At 40.2% G+C, this 21,725-nt stretch overlaps 1 protein-coding gene across 1 annotated transcript in view; it reads left to right on the top strand.

The window, feature by feature from the left end:
- Nucleotides 1–2,007: 2,007 nt before the first annotated feature.
- The window catches only part of nectin1b (nectin cell adhesion molecule 1b), a 128,058-nt gene continuing 108,340 nt past the window's right edge, over nucleotides 2,008–21,725 (top strand). Inside the window, exon 1 of the mRNA XM_066684977.1 lies at nucleotides 2,008–2,885. Coding sequence (XP_066541074.1) covers nucleotides 2,831–2,885 — 55 coding nt within the window. The 5' untranslated portion in view covers nucleotides 2,008–2,830. The remainder of the gene's footprint in view (nucleotides 2,886–21,725) is intronic.

The following is a 21,725-nucleotide window of genomic DNA, read 5'->3' as shown; positions in this document are numbered from 1 at the left end:
AAGACATAAGTAAACATGGGTGTGGTTTATTAATGCTAGCCAGAGCTAATGGAGTATGACTACTTGTAATCAAACCTGCTCTATATCTGCAAGCAAGCCAGATTATCATTTTCCATGCCTGCACATTTTGTTCACACAGGTAAATGAATGGACTATAAAGAACTAAGCTTATGTTAGCTAATTAGCTATATCAATATCTGCTGTATTATCTTATGACAATAAATTACAATTCAGTAAACACCAATATTCATGTGTTCTTATCTCTGATTTTCTTATTTTCATTTCCTTTTTTGGGTGAAGCTCTATAGCAAAGCTGTCAAATTCATTTTCAGTCACAGGCCACTTCAAGGCCAGTCCAATTTTGAAACAACTGGACAAAAAAATACAAACAGTTAAACATATAAAAGGGCAGGGGGCAGGTGCATCCTTGATATCCCATACAGATCTATTCAGTCTTGCTGGAAATTTGTTCATGTGATCTGTTCTCAGTCGTACACATTGTTGTAAGATCAATTAATGCTCTATTATGCTTTATAATAGAATAAGAGACAGTAGCCTTTCAACCTTTTATTTTCCCAGGTTAAGGATATTTTGATGCAGTCATAATCCACAAGATTTCATTTTATGTATAGGATATTTTCTTTTCCAACAGCTTGGATCAGAACCTATATTGGACCAATTTCTACCTACAAGCTATACGTTTCACTGCCCTAGGGAATACTGAAGAGGGAGGTTGTTGAACAGCTTCAAAATCTAATACTTACCTAAATCTGTTGGTTGTTTCATGCTTGATATGTTGTTGTTTTTTAAAGCATGAATCACGAAAATGCCAAATATGAATCACGATAACAAGCACTGCTATAGAAATGGATTATCAACTGTTACATCTACAAAAGGCAACCACCAACAACATTCAAAATACCTCCCCAAGCTCAATGAATGGTCACCCAATGTAATGGTTACCAGCAGAGGGAGGTGTTTGGCTTTCTCCTCATCACCAGTGCAATCATGGATCACCAAAACCTCATGTCCCAAACTCATGCTTCATGTCAGAAAATAATAATAATAATAATAATAATAATAATAATAATAATAGTAAAATGTATAATAGCACAAAGCCAAGACGTCTGCATGAAATTAATGCAACCTAAAATGACAGAATATGGTGCAATATTGTTTCCAAAATAAAGGTACTGAATACACTTGACAGTACCACCCCAGTATCACCGCGTTAACCCAATCTCACAGTTATGAGCTTAACCCATCTGATTCAGCTCAAAAAGCTGTTGATCAGCTGACATGACTAAGGAGTACAGCAAACACAAGACTGCAGTGCAGATGGAGGTGGAGCGTCCAGGACTAAGGATCTGGGAGACACCGTGGCTTGTGTTTCATTGTCATACTAGAATGGATAGACCTTTATTACGTTAAGAGATCTTAAGTCTAGGCAGTGGCTCATTTTAATGCTCAACTGATTCAGGGTGAGAAACCTGGGAAACCTGTTGTGATTGATCATTTTTAAACGTGTTTCTGTATAGTAAAACGACAGCTTTGACTATTTATTTATTTTGGAGAACTTCTTTAAGAAAATAGAAACTTTCTTGCCATGTGTATAAAACAACATGAGGATAAAACACGTATTTAATACATTATTACTAGATAAGTATCATACATAAACTGAAGGTGTAGTTTAGCTTAGCTTGTTTACATTATTTCTCTTGCACCTGGTTGGATTATGACATCACACCGTGATGAAGATCTGTTTTAGTTTCTAGAAAATATTATAACTATTAGTTGCTAAAAAACATTAGTGGACCGAACTGGCGTATTTGGTTTCCTGTTCACCTCAGAGAGCTGAAGCGCTACAACGGACCAGAGAATACAGTGTACCCGCAAAAACTCCTCCTTAATCTCACGTCATCCGATTCTCATCTCTCTCTCTCTCTCTCTCTCTCTCACACACACACACACACACACACGCTGTAACTGTTCAACACTTGCCCAGGATCTTCCCCACAGTGGGAGAAGCGCACCTTTTGGGGCTGTTTCTTTTCAATAGAAAATCCCCCTGCAAAACTCAGGCAAACAAAATAAAAAAAACTAGCTTCATTCCCAAGTCTGAGGGCCACCGCGTCGAGTGAGGGCAAATCAATAGAGAACACTGCGAACATTTCAGCGGCGGACCGAACAGAGAACAGAGACTCGGTGGAACATTGCGGGATACTGCAGTTTTCAAGGCGAACTGGAAGCGGGGTTTTTTTTGGGGGTTGGTGGGAAGTTTAAGCTGTGAGCTCCTCCCGCCACTTCCACTCGGAGGAGGGGCAGAAAAGCGCTGCCCGCCCGCCCGACAGCCTGCTTGCTCACTGGATGCAGTACCAGGGCTTCATCGCCCGCTCCTGAAAGACTGGATCTTTCCACCTGAACTCCTGTAGCGTTACATTTCCCTTACTGCTCACTAGCCGTCCGACCGCCTCGCCACTTCTGGACACAAGTAGCCGTCCACTGAGCTCACTGTGTGTGCTTTTGTGTTTGTTCGGAGGGGTTTCTGTGTTTGTTCGAGACGGAGTGAACGTTACCTGGTCATCCACAAAAACTCAACTCAGCCGCGCTTACTCGGAGTCGTTGGAAACAAGCGAGTCTACACACGATATTTCCTAAAACTCTTCTCCTTTCGCTACCTATTTCTTCAAAGCTGGATTTTTTTTTAGACTGAAGTTTGCATGTCTCAGCGAATCCCTCTGAATTGATTCTTCCAGGAGATTTTCCCCGGGATCTCGGATCGGATATTTTGGTGCACACACACACACACACACACACAAAGGCATAAAGTATGGCGATGTTGGCGAGTATTTGGATACTCCTGCTGCTCGTTATGAATGCGTCAAGTAAGTATATCCGTCCCTCACTTCTACCATTCCATCGCGGTGTCAGTGTGTCAGTCAGTATTCCAAACCCAGAGACAGTGGGAGACGCGTAACTGCTGGTGAAATGTATCTGTGCACGTATTCGCATTCAGGATGCCACAATTAGTCCCATGTCCCTGCTGAACCAGACTTGAGACATATTCAAATTCTGCCAAATGAATTTAACTAAGTCTCCGTGAATGACTTTTATTTCCTCGCACTGCCGGCAGGTGGCGCACGCGATGTGGCGCTAGATTAAAATGCACTACTGGCTTTTTGAAAGTGCAGAGAGGTGGTCGCCCAAATATGGTCTTAAAGCTCTGGACAGTACCAAAAAGGTGATGCTCATACAGGCAAAATAAAAACAGATGTTCAAGAATTTGAAATAAAGCCTTGGGGCAGGGGTGATGTCTTCATTATAGATGCAGTTTTCAGGAAGTTCTCTAAGATATGAATGCAGTATCTGTTTGAGATACTTTCAGATAAACAATATGTGTCATTTATTATTGGGCATCATATCTGTGCTAAAATACAATGTTGCTCTCTTCTTAATGAGTGGTCTTTATATTGTATTGAAATATGGATGCTTAAAAGGACATGGCGAAATATATCATGATACTGATAAAACATCAGTGCATTGCCCAATTCAGGTGACAGCCAAAAAAAGTGACTGTGGACAGCTAAGCATATAAGGAACCATCCGGCTTCTTCCAGCGCTGGCTTTTTGTGAAACTGATAAATCACCAAGGCAAGTAACCACATGACTAACTGCAATAGAAACTAGTTGCACCTGACTATAGACGATTGCCACCCCGCAGTTCCTTTCCTTCGAGACTTTAACAGCCCTCTCGCTCCCCCCGCTGGGCCCACTACTGGTCGTCTTTTAATAAACTGCTGTTTGAAAGTACATTTCCCAATCAATACCACCCTGCCGACCTCTAATGTTGTAAACAAACAGAGTGATGTGAAGCCTCGCTCCCTAGGCTTGAGCGGACCTGCCCCCAGCGGCTCAGTCTAATGAGCCTGGCTGGCCTAGACAGCTGCACGAGGTCAAACGGGAGAATGTCTACGTGATGGCGCGCTCATCCCGCTTAACGGGCTAGACTTATGCTCATTTTTCACCTCCATTGATTTTTCTCATCACCTTTTCTTGACCTTGGCCTCTTGATTTCATGCTTGTAAACACACATGAAAGGCTGGAAGTTGATTCCATTCTGGTATAGTTTAGTGTGGCTTCTCCAGTATTAATAATATTAAAAATGTTCCTCAATGCTTCAGGGATTGGATGTCCAGGTTCTGTGTTCTTAAATTTGGCACTGGATCTTTATTGTAGATGGACTTTAGAAGTGGCCTTCTTATGCAAAATCAGATACAATAACTTAACTAATCATCCGTGTAATTATTTCATTTGGTATAGAACCTTATATCACTTCCTAAAATGGTCCTTCAAGAACTAGATCTAATTCTGTGTGGAACCCTGAACACTTAAAGAACAATTTTAGTGCATTAATAGTTTATTACATACACAAATATAGAGCCATCCTTTGGAAGGTTTCACTGGAAATGCACATTCAATTTATTGGATTTTTTTAATTTTGGGAATGTTATGAATGTTTCACAAGGTCTCCATTTCTGTACAGAGCTACAGTCTTGTTCTTTCAAGATTAGTTCAAGACATTCAAATTATGGGCAATTTGTTTGCAAGCTATGACTTGTGATTGCAAGCCATAGAAATGCAAATCCCCACAAAGGCAGAACTGGGTGAGGCTGTGAGCTTGCACAAAGGGCCATATCCCTGAGATCCATGCAGGCTGGTCTCTGAGTACACAAACCCATTGTTGCTCTCCATTGTGGAACCCAGTATAGTGAGGTTAGTGTGCAATCCAGGCGATATGCTCAGCACATTTTGAACTCAACCTTCTTTGTCTGCAGTATGTTTGTTAAAACCATCGCTTGCAATTAGCAGCTGGAGATGTGGTATTTGGCGGCATCTGGTCTTTTCTTCTCTTTGCGAAACACGGGAATCGCTCAAAAGGGGAGAAAAGAAGAGCCTGCATGCACACATGCATGTCACAACTGATAAAACAGCCCTGGTTTAATTTTTTCAAAAGCCCTATGTGGCTGTTAAGCAGACTAAGCAGTTTTTACAATGCGGGAGATTAAAGAAACTTGATGAATTATGAGAACATGCTGGTTCTTGTTTTACTAGCAGTCACTCACTGCCAGAAACTGGTATTGGGAAACATGGCTGGAATCGGTTTCTGTTGCTGGTGCATGGAGACAGATGGATATCAGTCATTCTGTGTGAGCAGTTTCATGTCAAGTCTTCCCAAGATTGAACCCATGTAACAGGACCTTTTACACTGGGCTTACTATAATTAGGTGAGCGGATTTCCAGGGATGTACTTATCCATCAATGATATCCGAAATGGGTGGGGGCCAGGGAAGAGTAATCAATACACTCAGAGTTTATGAAGACGTTAGTGTCTGTTTGAGAGTTTACATGTTCTGTGTTGAGTGATACACTCCAGTGTTTTAAGGTTTCCATTAGGCCCTGTTGTCTTTCACTTCCCACTTAACCACGGCATGGTATCTACTCTACTCAACATTATTGGCTGTACCTGGCATGTTTTTCATTACCACAACTTCCCCCAGAAATGTAGCTGGTGACATCACAAAACACCATCACTAACGGGAATTGTGAGCTTGGAAAACCACAACTGTATTTGGTTCCTCATTTGCAAGTTGTTGCTGGTGCTGGTTTTTGGGACTGAACACAGCTTAGCCATGCATCTGTTGAGACAGATCAGTATATTTTTTCATTACTTATTGCTTCTTTTGTCTGCCACCAATCTAATGAATCTTTGGACAATAGCATAATTTTAATGGCTGCTGTTGTGTGTTGGACAAAAACCAGTGTGATCTCTACTCTACCTTGGATATTTTACAAATGTTTAAACTAGTTTGTGCTGTATGTCTAAACTGGCAAAGCTCTCTGGCCAGAACCAATGGCCTAATGGAAAAGCAAAGTAGTTGAGTAAAGCCAGGTCGAAAAGAGTAGGTGCCATGAAGTGGAAAGGTGCCCTAAATTAGTGTGTGTGGTGTTGTTCTTGTCAGTCTAAAAGGCTAAGGGAGACATAAATGAAGTTCCTGGTTCAGTATAATTCAGCAGACAAATTGCAATAGATGAAATGGGTGGTAATGAAATCAATTTTGCCACTGGGGGTGATTTTAAGCTTTACAGTTAGCCCTATGAGAGGCCAAACAGATGTGTGCATGTGGAAGATTCTTGTTACCTCAGATTCTTGGCCTGTCAGCGGAGGACATCAATCACACTCTCTCTAGGTTTCTATAGCGGTTGTAGAAATAATGCTTTTCCTCCTTTTCTAGGAGTTTTTTGAGTACCATCTTGAATATTTTCCCGTTAAATTTTACAGCGTGTATCACTTCACTGAAGTGAGACGTTTCAAGGTGAAATACCCTCACAAGGTTTATCTGTTTGTGTGTGTTGGAACTGGTCAAGTTAATCCTGTGAAGGCCTTGTGGCAGAATGCCCAAAAGGTGTTTCCATAAAGGCGATGAGTCTAGGCCACACATTTTGACACTAACCACTTTGACTGTTTATAATGCTAGACTTGAAAGAGACTCATGGATTCAGAGAAGCCTTCGTTAGTGCAGGAAATATGAGTGAAACTGGGAGGCCTTGATAGAATAAATAGAGTGTTAACAGAGCTTTTTTCACTTTGGGATTTTTGCCATGCTTTTTTCCCCATTAATAACATAGAAGGTAGCTCACAAGTGTGGGATCTACCAATATCCAGAGCCCTTTATCCACAGGGACTGTTTCTCTACACAACAGTCCAAATCCCTTGCTTCTGTTTGCATTTGCTCCATCTTGATCACAAGAAAGCTTTGGACCATTGCTTTCCATAAGAAAGTACTGATGCTGCTCATTATCTCTAATAACCACGTTGCCTTCTGAGGCTTTGTTCCCATTTTTAACCTGGATATTAAATTGCGGAATGGATGGAGCTGGTAATTGACCACCAGGGCCCCTGTTTGCAAAGCATGTGAGCCAACATTGAGGGCTCTTTCTTTGATCAGAAGGTCTTGTCTGATTTGTGTGGAGATGATCCTTTGGCTCATGCTGGAGACCAGGATTAGTTTTCTAGCCGAAGATGTCACGTTTTGATGTCCTTTGAAGCCGTTCAATCAGCGCGAGGGAAAGGAGCGTCCCTTTAAATTTCCAGCATGCCACGTCTGAGTGGCGTTTTTAATTTGAGAGTTTTGGCATCACTCCTTAAGTTCCTGTGATGAGTGCTATAGCCTTGAGAGCATGCATAGTATAAACAGCAAATTGAGAAAATGCTTTTTTTTCTGCAGTGTTAGGAAAATGTGTTCTTTCCTGGGGTGGCTGAGAAAACCTTGCTATTGTGTGGTCATGTTTACTCTTCTTTATGTGCAAACACAGGAATTCTGCCATTCCCCTCTGGGTCATAGGGCCGACCCTATTAAAGTCAAGCTCCTTTGAAGCGCTAAGTGATATACAACCTGTTGTGACCCCTAGAATCAAAGCCAGGCTGGCAGTGTGTGTGTGTGGGTGTGTGTGTTTGCGTATGAAAGGGCATATTCGGAATAAGGAAATCAGTCACCGGTTTAGGGCCCGATGAAATCTGTTGTATATATTACTAAACTCCCAATTTTTCAAATGTTATTATTTTTTATGTATTTTCTTCCTATTTTAAATAAAAATGTCATTTTCTTTATCCCTTAGGATAATAACAAATTTAACAAACGATATAGTTGCACCTTTGAATTTACTGAAATTATTATTAATAAAAAAAACTATAAAGGCTTACATTCTGCCATTTTTGGACCCAGAGGCCTGCGGCCAATCACAGATCTTCATAGACCAAAAGTCATGGACAAAAGGCATTCATGTGAACAGATACGGGGAATGTGGACAGTTATCTGAGTGAGGCTAACGAAGCTACGCAGCATTCCCTGCCTACTGTTGGCAAATGTCCGATCTCTAGAGAAGCTGGATGAATGGAAACTAAAGACTCATTTATACTCAACATTAAACATGTATACAGATACACACTGAACTTTCGGTTTGTATTTTGTGTTATTTTTGTGTGGATGTGTGGAACATAAAATTTTTTTCCCCAGTTCGGCAATTCATGTCCTCTGCATTGCAGAAATCAAATCTGCTAGCAATATCAATAAGTATTTAGCATATATCTGCCAGTAACGATATGATTCCTGTATCATTGTGCATCCCTATAATGCCATCAGTTCTGTCCAATATTTTTCTGTCATCATTTTCTAATTCTGACCCACAGTGCTTTCCAGTCAGTCATCACTTGAAAAAAGTGGCTGCTCTTTTGGCAGATACTCAACCTGTATAACAGTAATAAAAATGCATAAATGGCAATGGAGTTTATAAAAAATGAAATAGCCCATTTTTATTCAGCCTTCATTTGTACAGCTCAGTGATTCTCACGTCCAGTGTTGATTGACCTTAGCATTGCCCAGTTTTAATGGTTTCCCTCACGTACCTGATTCATTTCTGGAAGGGCTTGTGAGTTGAATGAGGCACAATGGAAGGAGATGAACCATCAGCTGTGAAGGGCAGAGGTCCCTGAGGCCTGCGTATGAGGAGCATTACATTTGTAGATATCATTCACTGAGACTCCTTTTATAACTAATGCATTTAATAGTCCCTGCTGAGTGTGAGCTTGGGGTACATTAAAAAGTCAAGTTGATGCCATTCGTCGAGGGCTGTGCTCATTTAACACTGGCCTTTTGCCTTTGGATCGATAAATGGATCAATTCACCAAGCACATTATGAATGCTTTACTTTTTGCTGATTGTTTGAGTAGCCAAACATTATATTATTCATCTCTTTTGTGTTTAACGCCTCTGTTGTGTAGCGCATGTGGGATTTTAGGCATATGTTTGAGGCCTTTGTTGTGTTTCATCTCAGGAAGGCTCGGTGGGCCTAGCATTGACTGATTTCACACCTACTCATCTGCTTGTGTTATAGAGTTTATAATTTGCAACAACAAATCTGTGGCTGACCTTAGACTAAAGGGCCTTTTGGTCATATCTTTAATTTAGAGACTAACGGGTGATTATTTTTAGAAGTTAAGGGTGGATGTTAATGTCATCTTAGATGAGGCCACATTTTGCTTCATGTTTTATACATATAGTTATCTAATAGTTATTTGCAGATATGATATTTGGTTTTTATCTATTGCACTTTTTAAATGTATAAAATCCACAGGAGCTCAGACATAAATATTATTGATACTGTAGGCCTAGGAGTTTTGTTTTGGTGTTATAATATCGATTATTTCATGTCACTCTCTTGCAAAAGTGTAGGTTTCTGTACATTTTAGACAACCAGAAGAATAGTTAGAGTAGATAAATTAATGTTATCAAGCCTGAATATTTTTGCTGGTATAACATTTTGGGTTGCCAATAATGGCCAGTATCATCAGATGTCCACTGCTTTGGGGACATACATTTACGTGTGAATTCAACCACATTATTGGCTCTATTTTTTGATACTGCTATTTCATTGTGTACACATCTTGCATAATCTCCATAGAAAGGTATTAACCAACACATTGGAACTCTCAGGGGCAGCTGCACATGAGCATGGGCTAGAAGTATGAAAATCCCTGTGGAGCAGTGCAGTTGTGTTCTCTGGAAAAATAGAGGTCCATCTGTTACCTTTTGGATGAACTGGATGAATGTTCCCCATCTGTATTTCTTATATAGATATCTTATATTATTTCATATACACATAGAAGAATAGGTTTGACAGACATTCAGCAGGGATGCTGTTGTGACTTTCCTGCAATTCTTCGTACTCTGTAGGCAGCCAATCTTCAGTACATGAATGCACCATAAACCCACAAGTAGCAATGTTTTTAACAGTGTCTTGGCAACAGTTTGACACCAGTATTGCATCTAGATTTCGTATTTTTCCAAGAGAAAAAGCACCATTTAACACGTGCATCCGACACCTTAGATGTGATTTATAGGCTCGAATGAGTTGGACACTGGCAGAGAGCTGGATTGATGGCAGAGGAGTGTGGCTTTCTTCATCAAGCACAAATGATCTGTGAGGTCTGGCCTGGCCATTTTTGAAATTAACAGCGTGGAAAGCTATTAACACGAGCCGTCCGCGGCAGTGCTTCAGACCAAGCCAGCTGTGCCAAAGCAGCGGCAGAGCACTCAATACACCTCCCACCTCGGCAGGATGAATGCAAGGTCAGGAATAGCTGAGATCACAAACTGCACTCGCCAGTGAAAATAAGACTCGATTCACACTGACAGCTCAGACATAAGTTATGAATGTTATTCATATGTTTGTAATCCTTTTTCCGGTGTTGTTTATCTGGCCTTTGAAATATGATTATCATTTTAGAATCTATGCTAGCTTTACATTCAAAAGCTTGTACAAAATTGTTTTAATTACCACAGAAACTCATTTGCAAATTAAGCTGTTTAGTTTTGTAGCATTTTCAGTGTTTACATTCATACAAAGTCTCCAGAATTTTGTGTCAGTTCCTCCTTAAATAATGCATATGAAAAATAAAAAAACAAGTCAGTTTTACCCATCTATAGAGCAGGAATAGCGCAACATCCCCATCTCTTTTTATGCTTTTCAATGATCAGAGGTCTTACCACCTTCCAAACCCCTCAAGCTGCCATTTCTTGGTGATGACTTGAGTTCCTGAGTCAGTTCGGCCCGAGGAACTTATTATTTTTTCAATTTTCTAAGCCATGATTAGGTACAAACACTGGACCTTTTTCTGGTGTGCAAACAGACCAGAGAGATAGAAAATGGTGAGGTGACATTCTCTGATTGAGATTTTTCTCAATCCAAAGTGTGTTGGATTGAAACTGTGAAGATTGCCTTTAAAATATACCAACTGCTGACATAGACGTCACATTGTGTATGCAACATTTATACACTATAATTCCTGCTGAAATGCAGTAGCAAACTATAGAAATGAAATGGCAGTTCAAACTCACCAATGCCAAAAGCTATTGTGTTGACTTTAAAGCCCCTAGCTCACGTGAAGTCTGTTGGCTCAGCAGTAACTTTTGTGTTTCTGTGTTTATTCCTGTCTTTTCCACAAACTTTCAAACAGAAATGGAAGTTTAGGAACATGTGAGTTTGGCCTGCAGTGCGTACAAAATACGGCTATTAAAACCAGATGAAGTTCAAGTTTTTAGGAATCATCTCGATCATGTTTCTAGCTAACCAGCAACAACAAAGAAAAGCAAACTGACATCAGGAAAGCTTAATCAAATTACCCAAACTGTACCCACCCAGTCCGACAGCGACTCCTTTCTGAAATATTATATTGCAGTAGATTGAATTTTATAACACTATATTATTCCAGAAAATTCTCACGTTGTCTAATTCTGCTTAATGGATAAAAGTGTCATTAATCCCCAGCTTTTATGATTTTATACTTCTATTTTTTCCCCTATATGTTACACACTGTGTTTTTGTAATGTATGATATGGTTTAATCCACTTAGCATATTTCAGGTTTAAATCTAGGAGCTATTTCAGTAATTGTGGGTACATTATTTGCCAATAGGCTGTCTATTAGCACTTATATGAGCCAAAAAATACATGATTCAAAGCATTGACAGCCTTACTCATGCCTGAATCCGTTTCTATGCTTATTGGATGGTGAATGAATGCACATTAGCCTGCTTATAATGGATGAATGGGTGACAAGTTATGGTAAATTATCTGAGGAATTTTTAATTTGTATATTTATTAATTTTTTCTGACCAATTTGACTGGTTTAAAGCAAAATTAAGTAAGATTTTTAGCTTACAATTACAGCACCATATAACTGACGTGTGATAGGGAAAATAGGGTACCTACTATTCCAGGCTCAGCAATGCAGAATCTGCATTGTGTAATTTTGGAAGCTGGTAGGTTATAAGTTTTACTTGAAAATTAAAAGAAATTTTAGATATCAGCCTGTACATAAATAGACAACCCTTGCATTTAAAGTGCATCTTTATTTGCCACATTGAATTAACTCATATGCTATTTGAGAATCGCGGTTATTCAACCATTTCAGCCTTAGATATAAACGCAGTTTATGAGGTGCCAATAATGAAAAACTAATCAGAATCATCTGCAGTTTGGACTCAGTGTAAACCTCCCTCCATCTGTAAAATATGTCCACCATGTGGTTTTATTTATTTATTATTAGTATTTTCCCCAATGCCAGATTATGTAAGCCTGTTGACACATAAGCGGTTTGGTTCTATCACTCCTGTCAAATCTGGGAGTGCACAAATGAGGCGACATTTCGTTCTGGCCTTCTCTGTGCTCTGTTCTTTCTAAGAGAAGCAGGTGATTGTGTTCTTTCTCCTCACTCATCATGCTCCATGTAACTCTTTAATTGTCTGCACATAACCAGAGGCTCTTTGGGGGTCCTCACCGTGCAGATATTAGCTTCAGCAGCAGGTTAAGGAGATTTCCAGGGCCCAAATCCGCATCTTAGTTGGATTAAACATTTGGGGGGAGAATGAACACTCTCAATGATGGATGAGCATCAACCACGAAAATGCAATTATTCAGAATGGGAATTTGTCTAGCTCAGGAAATGTAATCCAAGTAATAACTTGGCAGCGTGCAAACTTAACAAATGAATCTTGCATTCAGACACCCTCTGCTTGGTTCACTAGCTCGCGGTGTGAATGACGAGCTGCAGAGCTGCCTGTAAACTACAGGCTGAGAATGAATTGCAATTAGTCACCCACTCAGTCCAGAGTGCAATATTTACATGGGCTTGGTGGTTGGCTCCAGACACTTAGCGCTTTTTTTTGGTAAGGCCTTCACCCTTCTAACCAACCATTCTGCCTTGACTGCAGGGGGAACTCGTTTCCAAGCATCCAATGTCTCCAGCTGAATCCTAGATGGATCCCTGTAGAATGTATCGTGCAGTTCCAGGTTTCCTATATGTTTTAAAAAACTCTAATTGGTATGAAACCTATAGTACTTGCAATAGTCAGAGACCAAAAAACAAGGAACATGGAAGGTTTTGAATGTTGACTTAATCAACTCTTTGCTTTTATATTTATTAATTGAGCTATTAGTTCATTTATTTAGAAATATATGCTTTTATCCTCCCTGGAAAAACATTAAACATTCAGTAGTAGAAATCAGTTGAACGCCCTGCTTCTCATGAACCAAAAGCTACTTTAGGTGGAAAATTCTTTGCCCGGTTTTTGTTTTATAGCTCAAATAAAAGCCGTTTGTGATTCAGAATGAGTCTGGATTTTTTGTGTTGGCTTAATGACAGGACAAAACATGTGTTCTTGTTCTGCAAGCAAATGGTCAGATGAAGCGCAAAGAGCATGAAGTTGTGATCAGGAACAGGTGTGAGTCCACAAGCCAGAATGAAAAAGCTGCTCAGCTCATCAGCCAAACCTGGTGTGTTATTTTAACCCCGAGAGGCGACAGTCAGCTAGGAGGCTGTACTTTGCTGTTTGTTTCAGCCTATTATGATTTTTTTTTCCTGTTCTAAAGGATCTGAGCTCTGTTTTCCAGACAGTGACACAAAGCAGGGGGTCTTTTTGGTGCGAAAAAGTGATTATGCAGATATTGGGTGTGGATGGATACAGTCGGAATGCAAATGGCTGCTTGATCAGGCTCCCCTTGGTGCGACCGGGTACGAGGTCTTACTGAGGACACGGATGGACAAGCGCTTCCAGGCAGGGTGAGGAGAAGCGACGCCCAATTTAGCACCAGTTTCTCCTTGAGGATTAAGGCCAGTGGCTATAGAGAAATGCTAAAATGCTGTTGCTGTTTTCTTGAACTTGGTGCTCGCCTTTCTGTATTTTTTTTTAATTTCATTACTAGCAAGCTCTAATAAAAGAACATTTAACAGGGCAGAGAAGTCAGTTGCCAGCCCAATTAATTTTTTGTTTTGCTTTTCATGTGGTTTCCAAATTGCCCAGACATTCTTGTTTAAGACTTGAAAAATAATAATTTAATTCATAATGCCCCTGGTGGTTTATAAACTTAAGAAATGTAAAAATAAATAAATAATATATAACACAAAACACTCCAAAGGTCAGTATTCCCTTCCTAAGGCTAACAGGTTTAGGGTTGAGCCCAAAGAGTACACTTAGCCCTCCCGTTGCTGCAGAGCGGCTAGTATAGAGTCTCCGCCATGAATAAAACATATTGATGAGCCCTCGCACGTAAATAATAGAGAAAGTGTGACAGGGTGGAGTGTTCTCCTCTGCACAGTGAGTGCACAAACTGCAGTGAAGTGTGAGTGAGCCCTAAATGAACCCACACTTTTACTCTCCACTTGCCGGTTGTAAGGGTCTTTGCTCAGGGCCACGGAGTGCGTAATGATGCTGAAATTAGAGATTTCGGAAGCATGGAGTCGCCCTGAAGGTGATGAAGGCGTTTCCGAGCCAGTCTCCTCTCATTATGGCCCAGTTGTGGAAGCAGTTATGCTTGCACTGAATGTCTAAGCATAATGAGTGTGTCTGTGTGGGTAAGGGTGTGCAAGAGCTGTAAATTTTCTTTTATTTTGGGTTGATGAGGTCAAAGGTAGGGGCAGTTTTGAGACTAGAGTTAATTTCTAATTACAAACACTCTCTTGCGCACACACACATCTGTGTGTTCCACTATATATGTCAGGATGTTTCATTGACATAATGATTAACTAATTAACACTACACCTAACCCTAAGCTAAACCTCATAAAAACATCATATTAGGAATAAGGGGTGGCATGGTGGCACATCAGGTAGGTGTCACAGTCACATAGCTCCAGGGACCCGGAGATTGTGGGTCCGGGTAAATGTCTGTGAGGAGTTTGGTGTGTTCTCCCTGTGTCTGCGTGGGTTTCCTCCCACAGTCCAAAAGACACACGCTGTTAGGTGGTGACTCAAAATGTATCCATAGGTGTGAGTGAATGTGTGAATGTGTATGTGTGTGTCGCCCTGTGAAGGACTGGCGCCTCCTCCTGGGTGTGTTCCTTGCACCCACTGATTCCATGTAGGCTCTGGACCCACCACGACTCTGAACTGCATAAGCAGTTACAGACAATGAATGAAGAAATGAATATTAGGAATAACATGTTTCGAAAAACCATGACATGTTTTCTGTCCTGACATTCCACGATAACATTGTCCTGAGAAATGTGTTTTCTGGAAATTGGCCTGGCATTTCTCTTAAACAAACAAACACACACCAAAGTCTAGATGTAAAACATACATGTTCTAATGCTGGTATTTTTATAATTATTTATAAAAAATAATCAATATTAAAAGAAAAAAGGTTTTCCAGCACTTCATGCTTCATTTCCACTGCTCTACACCCCGGTGTCTGAGCTCCCGTAAAATCACATCTGGAACACCTGGACGCATATAGCACACAGTGGAATTTTTTTGCCTTTTGAGATATCTGTGTCGCTGGAGCCTATATTGTAAGCAAGATAAACAGATGACATATTGTTTGTGTGTATGTATGTGGAGCACATTGAAAAGGCAATATAGTGATCTACACCCACCCACATACCAGGCCTTCTTTGAAGACCCCTTAGAAATGCACACACACACACACACATCAACACACACACACACATACACTATATATATATATATATATATATATATATATATATATATATATATATATATATATATATATATATATATTGGCAGAAGCTCAGAAGTGGGGTGTACATTTTTATTTTTTATCTGCAAACCACAGCTGCAATTTTCTGCTTCAGACCCTTGAAATCCTGTTCTGTTTCGAGTCACACTGCCCGAATCAGCCGACTAAAGCCAAAGGAAATCAATGAAGGGGATCCAATCTTGCTTGTGCTGTTCTGATTTGGTATTAATCTGATTTACCGATTCTCGTCTCGATTTAGAGATTAGACGCTTAAGCCCCGCTCACCCTTCACTCACACTCTCTGACGAGAGACTTCAGCTATAGTATGGCTCCTCTTTCTTTCCTCTCTTCTTTTTTTTTGTCTCTCGCTTGCTTTTCTTTTTTTCCTCCTGTCTCCGGGTGGCTCCCTCGCTGCCGTGTAGTCGGCCGGACCCCTCCATCTCATTAGGATTCATCATTTAAATGGAATCCTCTCAGGCTTTTGTAAATAATCCCTTCGTACACAACATTCGCTCGCTCTTTCTGTCGGCGTGGCTCTCTCACTCTGCTCTCTTTGCTCCTCTCTCTCCTCATTTATCTCACTCCCTCGATCTGTGTCTTGTTTGCTTCCTCCCCTCCCATCCCTCTGTTGTCTTCCTCTCTCGCAGTCTCTTTACTCCTCTCCGCAGCCAGTTGTAAGTTTGCTCAAACACATTGCCTTCACCAGATCTGACATTATGGGGTGCCTGACCGCCCGTGGCTAACCAGTGACTAATCTAGGCCAGCACATCGCAGTCCCAGGCAGCTGGATGGCTAACGTTTGCTCACAATGTAAATTCAGTGTTTACTGTCACAGCAAGGCCACGCAATTGCATTGTTCTGACCTATCCAGAAAAATAGGCCTTTACAACATGTTTCCTTAATAAATGAGAAATCATGGCATTTTTATACCAAGAACAAGTAGAAAACAACATTTTAACAACTGAATATATGTTATTTTTATGTTTTCCCTAATGTGCAATGAAGATAAAATATCAAGTTACATTGTAGTCCTGGCATGAACCAGAGTGGGCCCTTCACATACATTTATATGAGAATATCTGATACATCCAGTCCACTAGGTATCAGTATAATCACTGTCTCACTACATGAAGGATTGCTTCTTTAAAGGAACACTAGTTTGTATTTTTATTTTGCAATTAGAGCATCAAAATCACTGCTGTGCTCCACTGACTTGTAATAGGTAGAACAGACCCTCTGACATTGCTGCTCTGGGTTCAGCATTGCGGAAACAGCACTATGTAACTTAGGATGATGGTAGGAAAAGGTATAAAGGTAAGACCAGTGGGGTATAAAGCTCGACACTATAGTGCTATGAATTATAACCCATTGAAGACCACTCGGATGCGTTGGAGTGGTGTTTATGTTCCAGAACTAAACCTTTAACGACATTATCTGGACATTGTAATGTACATGTGGCTGAACACAATCAAATCCTCACAGAAAGGTTCAAATATGTAGTGTAAAACCTTACAGTTGTATACAGTTATAATATAAATATTATATTATATCTGATGTGTGCTTTTTATTTTCGTTTTAACAATACTGAGATAAAAATAACTGCTGAATTTGGTCTCTGATATTATGAATGAATATTTCTATGTTTCATCTCTAATCAGAAACCTCCTAAGGCTCAGCCATTGGCTCGTCATGGCTCATTTTGAGCTTCCACATTAGGGTTTATTCCAGGAAGGTTAAGATGATCTGTCTACTGCAGATGAATCAGTGAAGGTGCTGGCCAGTGGAGCTCCAGCCAGGAAAAGATCTGAGGGTACTAGCCATTAGTCAGAGAGCTGGAATAAGGTTTGAAATATGGGAGAATAATATATCGCTTACTAGGCCTCTCAGAGGAGTGATTTTGTGTGGTGAATATTTTGTCACAGAACTAATTTCAATAAACTATATTATTGTTTTTAGGTCCATTTTCTGCCATTATATAATGATAACATGATATAGTTGATCTCCTTTAAAGAGCAAAGTATTTACTCGCAAACCTAGTTATTCGAATATTCAAACACTGGAATTGGAAATAAAAATATATGTATTTAAATATCCTAAATAAAACAAATAAATGAAACTGTGTTTTGAAACAAATCAACATAATGGCTCCAGAATAGTAAGAGCAGAGAGAACCACAAAACAAAACTGAGCAAGTGGCTACAATATGGTTGACATTCATTCTTATGTAAACAAACATGCCAGTAAACACAATAGACAAAATTGAGTTCAACAAAAATGATTGAAGTACTACCCATGTACTGTATGATAAGTCGATAATATATTTATTGTGACAGGCCTAGTTGCATTATTGGTCTTTCCAGTACTGATATCCAAGTTATTATCCATATGCAATTGAGCTCCTTCACCAAAAATACTGCTTGACCAATCATAGTTCGAGATGATAACCTACAGTCGTGCTGGGCGATATGAGCACAAATCAATATCACGATTGATTGTACATTTTACCTCGACTACAATTAATGAACGGTCCTCTTGTTTTTGTATTTTTGATTCTCAAAGTTCAGTGATGAGGCTTGTACAGTAAATACGCTCCAGTATTAAATATGGGGTATTTTTTCTAATGTCGCTGGGAGCTTGTTCCTCTTGTTCCTCTTGTTTTCTGAGCACTGTTTATATTTGGTGTGTGATTGTGCTTTGCTCGCTGAGACTGTTTTTTCTCAGCGTTTACATTTGACTTGTTTTTGTTCAGCGTCATCTTAATTAATGTCAAAACACAGCACGTCCAAACCACAGAAGCTGTGTTTTTCTTTGGTACGAGCTGCTCGAGTCGCTTGGTCGCCCTCGGCATTTAGCTGGGGACCAAATAAAAATGATCGATATAGACAAGATTTCGATTCATTTTCAATTAACTGCCAAACCCTAACCTATAGATTACTTTGGACAAAAATCACCCATATACAAATAGTAGGTCAAAATACAACATACTGTTTATAAACAATTTATTTATTTATTTGTTTGTTTATCAGCTATAGATATGTCTGTATTTTGAGTGTTTGATATAGTTATAGCAGGAGTTTGACTCAGACAATCAATCTGTAACAATTGAAGTCCAAAATCAAGGCTCCTAATGCTTTTCTGACATGATTCAAATAATTCAGACAGATCAGAATCACATTAGATGACCTTACATTTATGTAAATTAAACCTCAGACTATCAATATTAGCTAATAATGTCTGACACCAGCTACCTTACAGATGCCCTATTGGATATAAACATTTTATCAATAACATGCAGCCTGCTTTTGAACGGCTTGGCTTCTCTTTTAAAGCCTGTGCCTAGGCTTTTGGAATAAAGCAGATTTAATCACAGCTCACACACTCACACACACACATATAAATGCCCAAACACACTCTCCCCTCCCAGCCCTTCAGCCTGAAACAAGTCAATTTACTTTTAAGACTGCTGGGCTGATGTGTTTCCATTAAAGAGACTTGGCCTAGTGATTACTAGTCTGGGCGAAAGCTTGTCAGGGGAATAAGGAGGAGAAAATGGGTGAATGTAGCTGCCATTCCATTCACTCTGTTCTCCTGAAGGACTGCATTGCCTGTGTGTGTGTCAAAGAGAGAGAGTGAGAGACAGAGAGAGTGAGAAAGAAGTGGGAGAACACACAGAGATGATGCACACTGTTGTTGCCATGAACATCTGGAGGCATGCGTATCATCCTAATACTACGATCATCGCATTCTACCTCTCTCTCTCTCTCTCTCTCTCTCTCTTTTATCTGACTCTCATAAATCTATTGAGATGAATGGGCATTTGAAAGAGGGAGGGAGAAAAAGAGAGAGAGTGGACAAAAGAGGTTCTGTTGCATGAAATGTTTCCCTTTTTAATGAGTGATGGTGGCTACTCAGTTAATATTCTGCACTGCTCTCTCTCTGGTCGCACGGACCTCGCTTCAAAGCAGCAGCTCGCTGCTAGAGACACGAGGAGGGGGCGAGTGAGGGAGGGAAATGGAGGGGGGTGGGGGGCTGCTTAGAAAACACAAACACAGGTTTCCTTATCCTCCATGGCAGCAGTGTGTGTTAGGGCTGAAGGATTTACTGTTTATGAATCAGAATTGCAATTGAGAAGTGTGCAAATCTGGACAGTTAGTGTTCTCCTCCAAGCATGTTGAGCTGTCTATTAATGTTTTGTTAGCTAAAAGATGCCTGAGTTCAGTGTTGAGTTGCAATGCTGCAAAATGGCTGCTGCTGCTGGTTCAGAATTTTATGAACAATGGATACAAGAAGAAAATGGAACAGAGAAGGTAGAGTAAAGGAGCTTGAACTTTAAGTTTGATAGATTTTACAGTTGAAAAGCACTTTCGCTAAATGCTGCCACTGCTAAAAAAAAACACCCTAGAGGAAACACTGGTCTTACCTTAAGTAAAGGAGTCTGTAAGTAAAAATGTCAGAACTGTCAGTTAGTCTTCTCCTCTGAGCGTGTTGAAGCAGTTTGTAACAAATTGGCAGCAATGGGCCAAGAAAGAGTTACCAAAAAAGACAAATTCTTCCCTTTTAGACCTCAGTTTGCCTGGATGCAGCTTTACCAACTCTTGGCATTCTCTCAAGCAGCTTCATCGATAGCCACCTGGGAAGTTTTGCCTGGACCTGAAGAAGAACTACATATGCCGTGCACTTTTTATTCATGGCTATCTGTTTCAGAGACATAAAAAGATGTTATTTAGGATCTGCATACAGAGGCATCTCTCCGTATTTTAAGTCACTCAAGTAGAGCAGTGCCAGCGTATGAAGATATGATCAAAACTATGATTGAATAGAATGTGGACTAGTATCGTTTGTGTCAAGGAGTTTCAGTTTCAAACTCTCCTTGGTCCTTGATTTTTAGTGTTTAAGGGGCTACTCTGGCGAAAATCTTTTAAATCTTTTAAAACCGCGTGTCATGTTGTTAAATATTCTGTACAGCTGCATTGCTACATTCAGCCACATCAACTTGACAGAGCTCCTGAATTTGTATTCTTCTTGTGTTTTCATCAGTCAGTGTTCTCTCACTACAATACCCAGCATGCTTTAAACAAATCCATCACACAACTACTGAGAACACTCCTACAGCGATAAAGAAGCCCTGGTGTTGAAGCTAATAAATATAGATGTGATATTCAGTTTCCCAGCAGTTTGGTAAGCTATGTAGATTCATTTTGCATTAGCCAGATAGCAGGGAAGTAGGCCCCCTTCAAGTATTCACCCTAAATTAGCTCCTCCCACCTTCAAGATACATCACCAGAAGGCCACAAGTAAATACTGCATATCTCTGAAGGCCAGAGACCAGCATGTGTGAGGGACATACACAGTAAGTAGGTGGGTATTAATATTTTAGGGTTAGGGATAGGTTTAGAATGCCTATGGCCTGCAGAGATACCTTTCTCTCAGAAGGGGCTTTTTCTTGCCTTTAAAGGAACACTCGGTAACATTTGGTGTTTGTAATTGTTTTTATTTATTTAGTATTTATTTAATTATTATTATTTTTCCCTCACCCCTTGGCTCCTGCTACAGCTGCAGTGTAATTCACTTTTATAGAGCACTGTCCTGAAATTGAGGGAAAGGTGTGGAGTGGTGGCTTCCTACCCTGTTTAAAAATGACATAGCGCAGTTTCTGCAGTGTTGAGCTTGGAGTAGCAAAGACAGAATCTCTGTTATCCATATTACAGGTCAGCGAAGCATTAGAAAGATTTTGAAGCTGTGATTTATGGTAAAAATATTCCCTAGTGTCCCTTTATTAAATCAGAAAGTGTGCATATCTACCTACACTTTCGGATTCACAAAGCATGAAGTGTCTGAAGATTGAGATGTAAACTCAGGTTGAGATGGAAAGTGTGACATTATTTTGGAACCCGCTGTGGGATGTAGGTTCAAATGGAGGCCTTTCTCTCCGCGTTAGCATTTCAAGCTGGAAGCGGACTCTGAGATTAGATTGCCCCATGGATGAGAGATCAGGTAGGTAAACAGATCCAGTCTAGAGCGACTAAAAGGAGAGAGAGAGAAACAGAAAGAGAGACAGCCTACAGTTTGGCATTGATCCCTCTGTGGCCCAGTAGAGGCTAATGCCAAAGTAACTAATGCAGTCGGCTAT

Source organism: Hoplias malabaricus, chromosome 11 (assembly GCF_029633855.1).
Source record: "Hoplias malabaricus isolate fHopMal1 chromosome 11, fHopMal1.hap1, whole genome shotgun sequence".
Classification (NCBI taxonomy): Eukaryota; Metazoa; Chordata; class Actinopteri; order Characiformes; family Erythrinidae; genus Hoplias; species Hoplias malabaricus.
Note: the sequence above shows the minus strand (reverse complement) of the source record. Positions and strands in the feature narration are given on the sequence as shown.